This window comes from Thalassophryne amazonica, chromosome 16, assembly GCF_902500255.1.
Source record: "Thalassophryne amazonica chromosome 16, fThaAma1.1, whole genome shotgun sequence".
NCBI classification, from domain to species: Eukaryota; Metazoa; Chordata; class Actinopteri; order Batrachoidiformes; family Batrachoididae; genus Thalassophryne; species Thalassophryne amazonica.
In genome coordinates, this window is record NC_047118.1 from 82,444,472 (window position 1) to 82,457,098 (window position 12,627).

At 42.3% G+C, this 12,627-nt stretch overlaps 1 protein-coding gene across 1 annotated transcript in view; it reads left to right on the top strand.

The window, feature by feature from the left end:
- Window positions 1-12,627, top strand: part of LOC117528774 (myosin-11-like) — a 392,454-nt gene that overhangs the window by 267,731 nt on the left and 112,096 nt on the right. Inside the window, 2 exon segments of the mRNA XM_034191402.1 lie at window positions 1,288-1,536; window positions 10,825-11,037. Of these exon segments, the coding sequence (XP_034047293.1) occupies window positions 1,288-1,536; window positions 10,825-11,037 (462 nt within the window).

Below are 12,627 nucleotides of genomic sequence, written 5' to 3' on the forward strand. Positions count from 1 at the left end.
CAGAAAAGTTGATAAAAGACCCGCTGCAGGGTCTGTAATCAATGTAGAGAAATTATCATTTTCCCGACAAACACCCGCCAAAACAACGGCCACTCTGAAGGACCGATAACAGAATGGTTAAGCACAAAGCTTATTGATGTCGGTGGATCGAATCATTTCTTAACGATACCCGAAAGGAACCGGTTCTCGATACCCATCCCTAAAATCGACACCAAGTCATCACAGACCCGTGATATTTGGGCTTTAGTTCACCTGATAACACTCTCACACGGGTTCTGAGGACACCAGCCTTCACCTACTTTTCCTTTTTCAAATCAGAGAGGATTCAAGTATCAACGAGTGCCCGAATACCCGTCCCTCCTCTCTACAGTACCAATTCAGTGAGACTTACTCATCTTGTAGGACATATCTGTTGTTCCTACAGAATTTCTCAGTAATTTAGCAAAATTAAGGCAGCCCTTTGGAGTGAAAAATGCATGATTTGGCGGGGGGGGGTCGACTTCAGCGGGGTATGTACAATGGGGTAGACTAGATAATTTGGTCAATGATTTGCATTTTCTTGTACATAATAGTATTACAAAATATTTGTCCTACCACCAACCCCTAGTCCTTGGGTACAGCTGGAATGTCTGTGTCAGATGAATGGTTACTGAGGGAGACGCAGATGAGGGGCATCACTGGCATCGCGAGGGAACGTCAGCTACAATATCTTGGCCATGTAATGCATTTCTTTGAGCATAATCCAGCATGAAGTTGTCTTGGTGTTGATGACCACAACTGATGTACTACTGTGAAGACACTCCCAGATATTGTGGCCAAAGTTTAGCACATTGGTATATTTATTTACTTAAAACTAACCTCGTGTGAACACGAGGCAGAGCTACCCTGCTTTTTTCCTCACCTAATCCATCTCCACCTGACAATTTCTTCTGTCCAAATCATGTCAAATAACATTCAGTATGTTGCCCAACACACTTTTATTTGTCCATCTTGCATATTTTTAGAATTTAAGAATCTTCATGTTGTATGTATGCTCCACATACAAAAAAAAGTTGTCACTTAGACTTGTATACATTTTTTTCTTCACAATGCATGTTATGACGGGTGTGACTTATAGCCTACACCCGTGTGACTTATACTCTGGAACATAGGGTATTTTTGGGGGCCATACGAGACTTGTGTAATCATTACTAACTTCAAACATCGTCTCTGCGTTGTTTTCACTGAGGAATTCATAAAACATCAACAAAAGATGAACTACTTTAAACACTGAATTTTTGCTGCCAGCTGTCTGACTACAAGAAGAAGCTGGATGAGCTGCTGGGGATGGTGGAGCAGCTAGAGGAGGGAAAGAAGTGTTTGCAGCGTGATCTGGAAGCCTCCATCGGTGAGTACGAGGAGAAAGCCTCAGCCTATGACAAGCTGGAGAAAAGCCGCAGCCGGTTGCAACAGGAGCTGGAGGATGTCCTCATGGACCTGGAAAGCCAGAAGCAGCTGGTCTCTAACCTCGAGAAGAAGCAGAAGAAGTTCGATCAGGTGCGTGCCTCCATTTTGTTTGTTCTCTCAGCATATGAATTCTCTATTGTAGACCATGTCAAATAGATCATTAAAAATCAGTTTGAACCCTTTGTCCTTCCTGTAAACACTGCCATGATTTTAATCAGTTATCCTGGAGTCACCAAACTCAGCCACATGAAACCAGTACATCCTGAGAGCTGATCCCTAGCCTGGATAAATGAGAAGGCTTGGGTCAGGAACGTCCAACTTGAATCTTGCCCCTTAAAACATGAAGGTCACAAATGGAATTTCAATACTGGATCAATCAAGGCCAGGATTAACAACAACAACCACCACCACCGGCGGAGTTGTCCAACAGGGTGCCAGCAGAAACTCCACTGTTGGGTAAAGAATTAGGGATGGAGAAGGTGTCCAGAGGCAGCAGGAGAGGAGGAAAGTTAGAAGCGTGGAAGAGAGAGACAGGACATTGAGTGTTGGCAGCATGACGGCTAAAGGGAGAGATCTGGTTGAAATGATGGCGAGGTGAAAGGTAGAGACATACTGTGTGTTCAAAAGACAAAGTGCAAGGGAAGTAAGGCCAGGAGCATTGGAGGCGGATTCAAACTGTTCTATCATGGTATGGATGGGAGGAGCAATGGTGTTGGGGTCATTCTGAGGGAGGAGTCTTTTAAAAGTGTGTTGGAGATTAACTGATACCGCTGTCAGAGTAGAGCATACGAGGTCTGTTAGAAAAGTAACGGACCGTCGTGTGCAATTTCTCTGGTTATCACAAGAGCTGGACATCAGCCATTTTCCGGCAGATTTCACTTTTAACAAGAGATTTTGTCATGGAAAGCCCCGCGGAGGCTTCGTGCATCACGATGGATTCGCTGATGAAGCGAGACAAAGAAACACCTCCGTTTTGGAGTGTCAGAGGCCAAGTTGGGACATGCCCAGCTCTCCACAATTTCTCTTATACTCACTCGACCGGTAAGCACTGAAAGCCGAGATAGGCGTGTCCCAACTTGTCCTCTGACACTCCGAAACGGAGGTGTTCCTTTGTCTCGCTTCATCAGCGAATCGGTCGTGACGCGCGAAGCCTCCGCTAACCAGAGAAATTGCACACGACGGTCCCGGCTCCACACAGCCATCCGTTTAGAAATGATGTGGTGGCTTCTGCCTCTCGATGGCGGCTCGGAGCGCGGCGAGCCGTGCGCCATTGTGGGCCGTCCTTAAAGCTGTAGTAACACTCCTCATTCTCTGTGAAGCCCGTAAAATTTTCACAGAAAGCCAGATAAATTTTTTGAATGGTTTCCAGCTGCCTGTCTCTAACAGTTTCTGAAAAAATTCTGATGGAAAAAAAAGCCCAAATCATTCCGCCATTTCCTTGCAATGAAACAACGACGAGAGGGGTGGAGCAGTGCTCACTCAAAGCCTGCCCACAGGCAAATGACGCAACCGACAGGCGTGGAAAAACTCACGCATGCGCACGAAGGTTCAAGCTTGGCTGACGTAAAAACATATGAATCAAATCCATATAGTTTTTGAAAAAAATAAAAAGGTCCGTTACTTTTCTAACAGACTCGTAAATTGCACGAATGCCTTACGAATTAACATTCGAACGACATTTGTGCAGTTCGTGTTGCATTCGAACTGCACTCAAACACCTCGCCACGCCTTCCTGTAGGTGTCGGCACATTCATGTTTGGCTCGTGCTGGAAAACATATGAGCGGCTGTGGAGTCGGTCATGCTGCATTCAGACTGCCGTAGGAATGGACAGTTGAACGTCATTCGTGCAAGTCGACCTGCAGTTGTACTGCATTCGACCACAGGCACTGTGTCAGCATCAGTGTGCCTCAGTGGTGTGCAAGGTGCCGTGCACCTCTGCGCAGACTCGTCCACCTGAGTGTTTTTATTTTCATATGTCATTATTTGTTTTCTATAAAACAAAAGTGAAATAAAAAACAGGCTGGTCAGGTGGGTGTGTCTGTGTGTCTCAGAGGCGTGTGAGGTGCAGCGTACCTCTGGGCCACCAGCGCTTTGTAGAGGCAACTGGAAAACATATGGACTCCTACTCATTTCAATCTGGCTGGGACAACAGCTGATCGTAGCAATGCGCATATGCGTGTGCCTGCTTCATCCACATATCTCACCTGTTCGCCGCATGTCTCGTGCGTAAAGCAGCGTGGCCAGCATGGTGGCCACACTATTATACGCACATAAATTCTCAGCATGTGGCGGTTGCGGGCGGGACTGGATAGGCCCGTTGCAGGACCGGGTGGGAGTGTAACACCCATGTTACTGGTGTGGGCGGTAACGGTCCGGTATTCAGCGGGAGCAGCCGGGAGCTGCTGCAGGGCTCTGGTGCTGCAGCGCTGGGTCTGCCATGCCCCAGCTGATTTCCAGAGAGGGGTCAACACTGGGGGGCGGGGGAGAGGCGTGCAAACGGGGGAGGTGGGGGGGTGGGAATCCAACCCAGGAACTGTCTGTTCACAGTGCTCGGCCTGCCATGAAGCCAAACTGTAAGAAGATGCAGTTCCTTGACTTGGCTTTAAAAGCAAGCGGTTCCCATTCAGGCCCACGTTACAGTTTTTCTCAATTGCTGGACACATTTCTCAAAAGCTGCTCTCCTTTTCTCTAAACTGTGAACACAAAACCCAGTTTTCAAGCTACATTCACAAAACCCCAGACTCTTCTTGCAAAACCAAATTTTCACCTCAAAACAGTTCAAAACTGAACTATGTTGTCAAATTGTGCCCCGAGCCAATCAAAATTAAAAAACCTACTGAACCGTCTGTTTATTGTTCACTGTAGGCAAAATGCATGTTGCAAACCAGAAACCTGTGCATTTAGCACTTGTACATAGTAAAAAAAGTACAAATAACAGAAATCCTGTGCATTTACACGTAGCACTTGTACAGGACAAAAACAAACAGAAATCATGTGCATTTAGCACATGTATACAGTTAGGTTACATAAAAATAAAGTACAAAAATATACATGCAATACTACAGTTAGACTAACCCTCCATTACAATACTACAGTACACTGACACAGTGATGTACTGAAACATGTATTTACTTACAGTATACTGTGGTACAGTATAGAGTCATTACAGTAATTCCTATTAACATTTACATACTATAATGTCAGAAAAGGTCATTAATTATCTGTTCTCTTCTGTAAATCTTTGGATTCTGGTGGACACAGTGAATCTACTGATGTCTGGTTTGACCCTTTGGACAAGAACACGGTCAATCACAGTAGCTCTGATTTAATCAGATATTACTGTTCTTTGTAGTGTTAATTTTGTCAGACGAAACGAGACGAAATATGTTCATCAACAACTTTTTTCCCATAACTAAGACGAGACGATGACGAGACGGCACCATGACTAAGTCGAGACGATGACGAGACGGCACCAGTGTTCTAAAAGCACTAAAACTGTGTAAATGTGCGTTATTGTTGACGAATAAAAACGAGAAGAAAATGCTTTGCAAGAAATAAAAAATGAACAAAAACTCTTCGTTTTCGTCTACTACACAAGAAGAATCGCAACATCCAGTCCAGCTGTCATGTGTTTGTGCCAGAAGTTCTTCTACTGTACTGTTGGCTACATTACGTATTCGCTCGCTGCGCGATTCTGCGATAATCGTCTACCGCTTCACGGACAGTTTTTATTCGTTCATCATTAATGTGCTTTTTTTGTGGGGCAGCCAATGACACGGTTCTCTGCCGTGGACTGGAACATTAACGGCTATACTAAATTACGAAATGGAGCCTAATAATCACGAAATGGGGTAAAAAGTAACGAAATGGAGAAGACTGACCCAGACTGACTCCAGATGTGATTAAATATGATTCAATTAATTACTTTTATTTAATTATTTTAAGCAAAACGGAGCGAAATGGGGACTGATAATAACGAAACGGGTTAAACGTAACAAAATGGAGTAGACTGACCCACTGACTGAAGTTTCATCTCTTGAACACCAGATGGTGCACATGCCCTGAATACATGTACTGAGTGCATCTCACAGAAACAAAAGCTAAACCGCATTTCATGATTATCAGTACCCATTTTGCTCCATTTCATATTTTAGTATGGGCTGAACATTAATATCTCCCGCTTCTCTCGTTCGTAAACTAAAGTTACTGTCCCTCATGAAAATAAAAATAATAATGATGATAAAATCATCTGCTCCATGTCTGTGTGTGTTGTGGGAGTTGCTGCGGCTCTCTGCCGAGTAAAGGTGGAAAGACGGATCATTCCATAATCAGTAACTTCAAAGCAAATCGCCGTTTTAAATCAAATGACACCTCTTTCCAAACGTTGTAAAACAGACAACATACTATAATGGACCAAAGCTGTTTTTCCCCAAAATGAGACGTCCTCCGTTCCATCGGGCAGAACTTATGCCGGTGTCAGTGGGGAGACCGGGCCCAACGTAACATTTTACATTTATATCCCTCTGAATCTGCTCAGCTTTAAAAGTCTAGCCGTAAGAGTCATATTATTTAACACCAGTTTTTATTTTATTTTATTTTATTGGTGTTTCTAAGAAATATAAAACATCAGAACAAGTGCATCATTTGTAAATGTGTATTGAATCAACAAACAAGACACTTTTAGCAAAGTTGCATTGAAGATTCATTCATTCATTCATTCAGTTCAACTCAGTTCATTCAAGATGATTGTTATTCCAGACATTTAATCAATATTTCAGCTGTGGAACACAAGTCAACTGGAATGAATAAACAAAAATGATCTCTGAACTACAACCCCAATTCCAATGAAGTTGGGACATTGTGTAAAATGTAAATAAAAACAGAATACAATGATTTGCAAATCCTCTTCAACCTATATTCAATTGAATTCACCACAAAGACAAGATATTTAGTGTTCAAACTGATAAACTTTATTGTTTTTGTGGAAATATTTGCTCATTTTGAAATGGATGCCTGCAACACGTTTCAAAAAAGCTGGGACAGTGGCAACAAAAGACTGGGAAAGTTGATGAATGCTCAAAGAACACCTGTTTGGAACATTCCACAGGTGAACAGGTTAATTGGAAACAGGTGAGTGTCATGATTGGGTATAATGGCCCCTTCACACATAGTGAATGAAGTGTGGACAATGTGTGGATGAAAATGACGAAACAGCACAAAACAGTTTGAAATTAGCGCACCATGAAACATCACGCCGATGAGCAGGCGTGGCGGTTCATGCATGTGACCGTGTTTGTGGAGTCGCATTGTGTGCCATGGGACAAGCTGCACCACATTGTGCTGCTGATTTAGGAGGAAAATGAAATAAAAACCAGCTGTATAATTAGTGAATATTACTGGGTTAATATAAATAATACATAAAGGGGGACGCAATAACCCTGGTTTAAAAAAAAAATTCACAGGATTTGAACCTGCACATCCTAATTACCAGACAGCAACTCTACCACTGCACCACAATCACTGTTTTGAAGTATGAAATGATTCTAATCAACAAGCAGACAAATGGATTTTCTCAACAAAAAAAAAATCAAATCAAATCAATTTTATTTATATAGCACCAAATCACAACAAACAGTTGCCCCAAGGCGCTTTATATTGCAAGGCAAAAGCCATACAATAATTACAGAAAAACCCCAACAGTCAAAACGACCCCCTATGAGCAAGCACTTGGCGACAGTGGGAAGGAAAACTCCCTTTTAACAGGAAGAAACCTCCAGCAGAACCAGGCTCAGGGAGGGGCAGTCTTCTGCTGGGACTGGTTGGGGCTGAGGGGAGAGAATCAGGAAAAAGACATGCTGTGGAAGAGAGCAGAGATCAATCACTAATGATTAAATGCAGAGTGGTGCATACAGAGCAAAAAGAGAAAGAAACACTCAGTGCATCATGGGAACCCCCCAGCAGTCTAAGTCTATAGCAGCATAACTAAGGGATGGTTCAGGGTCACCTGATCCAGCCCTAACTATAAGCTTTAGCAAAAAGGAAAGTTTTAAGCCTAATCTTAAAAGTAGAGAGGGTGTCTGTCTCCCTGATCTGAATTGGGAGCTGGTTCCACAGGAGAGGAGCCTGAAAGCTGAAGGCTCTGCCTTCCATTCTACTCTTAAAAACCCTAGGAACTACAAGTAAGCCTGCAGTCTGAGAGTGAAGCGCTCTATTGGGGTGATATGGTACTATGAGGTCCCTAAGATAAGATGGGACCTGATTATTCAAAACCTTAAAAGTAAGAAGAAGAATTTTAAATTCTATTCTAGAATTAACAGGAAGCCAATGAAGAGAGGCCAATATGGGTGAGATATGCTCTCTCCTTCTAGTCCCCGTCAGTACTCTAGCTGCAGCATTTTGAATTAACTGAAGGCTTTTCAGGGAACTTTTAGGACAACCTGATAATAATGAATTACAATAGTCCAGCCTAGAGGAAATAAATGCATGAATTAGTTTTTCAGCATCACTCTGAGACAAGACCTTTCTAATTTTAGAGATATTGTGTAAATGTAAAAAAGCAGTTCTACATATTTGCTTAATATGCACATTGAAGGACATATCCTGATCAAAAATGACTCCAAGATTTGTTTGTTTGATGTTTCTGTACTATGATGAATTCTAAAACCTGACTGAAACTCTTCAAATAGACATTCCTCTGCAGATGATCAGTTAGCTGTTTTACAACTACCCTTTCAAGAATTTTTGAGAGAAAAGGAAGGTTGGAGATTGGCCTATAATTAGCTAAGATAGCTGGGTCAAGTGATGGCTTTTTAAGTAATGGTTTAATTACTGCCACCTTAAAAGCCTGTGGTACATAGCCAACTAATAAAGATAGATTGATCATGTTTAAGATCGAAGCATTAAATAATGGTAGGGCTTCGTTGAGCAGCCTGGTAGGAATGGGGTCTAATAGACATGTTGATGGTTTGGAGGAAGTAACTAATGAAAATAACTCAGACAGAACAATCGGAGAGAAAGAGTCTAACCAAATACCAGCATTACTGAAAGCAGCCAAAGATAACGATATGTCTTTGGGATGGTTATGAGTAATTTTTTCTCTAATAGTTAAAATTTTATTAGCAAAGAAAGTCATGAAGTCATGACTAGTTAAAGTTAAAGGAATACTCGGCTCAATGGAGCTCTGACTCTTATCAAAATATCCCTCTGTGATTAGATGAGAGGTGCCTCACCTTCGGGGGGGGACCACACGCATGCACGTGTTGGGGGGGGGCATGCGACACACACACACACACACACACACCATGGCACTCCACATCTCGGCAACTCCAGTCTTGGAGTCCACTTAGACAAATTTCACTCCCAGTATGACAGTAGACAGTCTGCAGTCTCTTTTCATACCAAGAGTGCGAGTGGCCACACATTTTCTAAGTGCCACACGAGCGGTGTTAGGTGTTCGTGCGTGTCACCTGGAATTTGGCCGACACCTGCCACAAGAGGGTGCAGTGTGTTTGCACAGCACACACTTTTTCTTTCAGGCGCTTGTGTGCGCAAATAGTTGTAGCAATAGGTGTAAGAGGCGTTGGTGACAGGGACGAAAGTACACGGTTTGTACACGATTCCTGCGTCATGTGCACAAAGTGTGCACTTCGTCCAGACTTCCCACTATGTGTGAAGGGGCCCCAAAAGGAGCATCTCCAAAAGGCTCAGCTGTTCACAATCAAAGACGGGGCGAGGATCACCACTTTGTGAGCAACTGCGTGAAAAAATAGTCCAACAGTTTAAGAACAATGTTTCTCAACATTCACTTGCAAGGAATTTAGGGATTCCATCATCCACAGTCCATAATATAATCAGAAAATTCAGAGAGTCTGGAGAACTTTCTACATGTAAGCGGCAAGGCCGAAAACCAACATTAAATGCCTGTGACCTTTGATCCCTCAGGCAGCACTGCATTAAAAACCGACATCATTGTGTAAAGGATCTTACCACGTGGGCTCAGGAGCACTTCAGAAAACCATTGTCAGTTAACACAGTTCGTCGCTACATCTACAAGTGCAAGTTAAAACTCTACCGTGAAAAGCAAAAGCCATACATCATCAACAGCCACAAACACTGCCGTCTTCTCTGGGCCTGAGTTCATTTGAAATGGACAGACGCAAAGTGGAAAAGTGTGCTATGGTCTGATGAGTCCACATTTCAAATTGATTTTGGAAATCATAGACGTTGTGTTGTCTGGACAAAAGAGGAAAATGACCATCCAGATTGTTACCAGCACAAAGTTCAAAAGCCATCATCTGTGATGGTATGGGGGTGTGTTAGTGCCCATGGCATGGGCAGCTTACACATCTGTGATGGCACCATCAATGCCGAAAGGTACATACAAGTTTTGGAGCAACACATGCTGCCATCCAAGCAACGTCTTTTTCAGGGACGTCCCTGCTTATTTCTGCAAGACAATGCCAAGCCACATTCTGCACGTGTTACAACAGCGTGGCTTCGTAGTAAAAGAGTACGGGTACTAGACTGGTCTGCCTACAGTCCAGACCTGTCGCCCATTGAAAATGTGTGGCGCATTATGTCCAGTATACATACAATCTGTGCTGATGAGTTAAGAAAATGAGAAGGCTGGATGATGTGGAGAGAATAACTCAATGAAGACAATGAGAAGAGGAAAGGCAGCTGGTTCAGATGGCATTCCAGTGGAGGCATGGAAATGTTTTGGAGCATTGACAGTAGCATGTTTAACTAGATTCTTTGGGAAAATCTTGGAAAAGGAGAGTATTTGTGAGGAGTGGAGAAGTGTAAGAAGAGTACACATTCAATTATTTTCATTGCACTTCATGAATGGTCATTTATACATTTTTTTTTTCAGGAGAGAGAGAGAGAGAAAGAAAAGAAATATTTTCATGATAAGTCATGTAAACTCTCACATTGGCTGCTTTGTTTTATGATAAATTAAATTCATTTTATGGTTATCATATCAGACTTGTCCTGGTAGGTGTTTTTGTGCACACATCACCTATTACATTTTACTTCAGTTCATGAAAATGGGAACAAAAACAAAGGTTTGCTTTTGTAGTTTTTAATGTATAATGTATGCAGGCATTAGTGATCTGTACTGTTGTTTATTTTATGCCGTGTTGTTATTGGTCACGTTTAACATCGCACTGAATTTAATCTGCTGCTTTCGTTGCCAGTTTTTTTTTTTTTTTTTTTTTTAAGACCGTAGATTTGTCATGTCTATGGGTCAAACAGAAAACGTGTCCAACACATGAAATGTTGTTTTAGTTTATTTGTCTTCACTATTTTCATATTTGGCTCTAACAGTTGTAATTGTGCCGTGAATCTGCTGTAACATCTGCTGTCCTGATGTTCAGATGCTCGCTGAGGAGCGCTCAGTCTCCTGTAAGTTTGCGGAGGACCGTGATCGAGCTGAGGCAGAGGTGCGGGACAGGGAGACGCAAGTGTTAGCTATGAGCAGAGTGCTGGAGGAGAAACAGGAGGCTCTGGAGGATGCTGAGAAGATCATTAAAGCCTTTAGAGCTGAGATGGAAGACCTCGTCAGCTCCAAGGATGACGTGGGAAAGAATGTAAGAGACTGGACGTGTCTCCATCACTATGAATACTGAGGAAATATGAGAAGGAAAACAAGCAGCCATTTGTGTTGCGGGCAAATAATTTTAGTAATTACAAGAAGTTAATATCATTATGCCAACAAACAACAACAAACTTGGGGGCAATATGCCTTTGTCTGTCTATAAACCTTTTGTCTTCACACAATAACTAAAAAACACCCTGTCTGATTTAAACCATTTCTTCTTAGTGTATTTTGGCAGACTAAAGGAAGGTTGCTTTTGAAAATGGAGGTAGTCTGTCATCCAATATGGCCGCCACATGCACCATCTTGATTTCCATTTATGCCTATAACTAAAGAATGCCTGCTCTGATGAAACCATGTCTTGGTGGCATATGGGGGCAGGGAAGGGGGCTACAGAAAAGTTCTTTTAGAAAATGGCCATCATCCGTTATCCAATATGGCCACTATGGACGCCATCTTGCTTTTTGTTTCTGCACAGTAACTACAGAATGGACAAGAATGAACACAATCTGACAGCATCAGCTTCTCATAAGTTTGCTTGATCAGTCGTGGTGTGACTGGAGCTTCAGGCACAAAAGATCTGCTGTTGATTCCAAGTATTCATTACAGTTTATTTATTCAGCACCAAATCACAACATAAATTACCCCAAGGCACTGCACAAGAGTAAGACTGAACCTTGTATAGCCACTGAGTAAGCACATTGGCAACAGTGGTAAGGAAAAACCTCAAGTAGACCAGACTCAGTGGGGTGACCATCTGCTTTGGTCATACTACCAATAATAACAAAGAAATAAAGTATAACAAAGAAATCTCAAACATGCTAAGACAGAAATGTTGCAGATCAGCAATCAAATAATTAAGTCCCTTGGTTGCAAAAGCCTCGTGGCTCAAAAAACATCCAAACATGGGCAGTACATACAATACCATACAGCTGTTCAAGTGAGGGAGGCTGTGATTGGGCTGAAATTGATGATGTGATCAAAGTAGTGTAATGGACTCTGAAGTGCAAACAGTTATACTGTCTGTCCAGATTCAACCCATTGCTACCAAATCGATATGATGGAGCTTCATAATGGAGATGAATAATGACCAAAACATACAGCGGATAAAATAAGTATTGAATAAGTCATCATTTTTCTCAGTACATATATTTCATAAGGTGCTATTGACAAAACATTTGTACCAGTTGACAGTAAGAACCCAAGTAATAAATCAAATCAATTTTATTTATATAGCGCCAAATCACAACAAACAGTCGCCCCAAGGCACTTTATATTGTAAGGCAAAAGCCATACAATAATTACAGAAAAACCCCAACGGTCAAAACGACGCCCTATGAGCAAGCACTTGGCGACAGTGGGAAGGAAAAACTCCCTTTTAACAGGAAGAAACCTACAGCAGAACCAGGCTCACGGAGGGGCAGTCTTCTGCTGGGACTGGTTGGGGCTGAGGGGAGAGAATCTTGCAATGAATACAAATACATGCAATCAAATCAAATCACAGATGTCCATAAACTACGTTATGTGTAGAAACGTGAAATGACAAGGGGAATAAGTACTGACATTTCTTGAAATATATTTA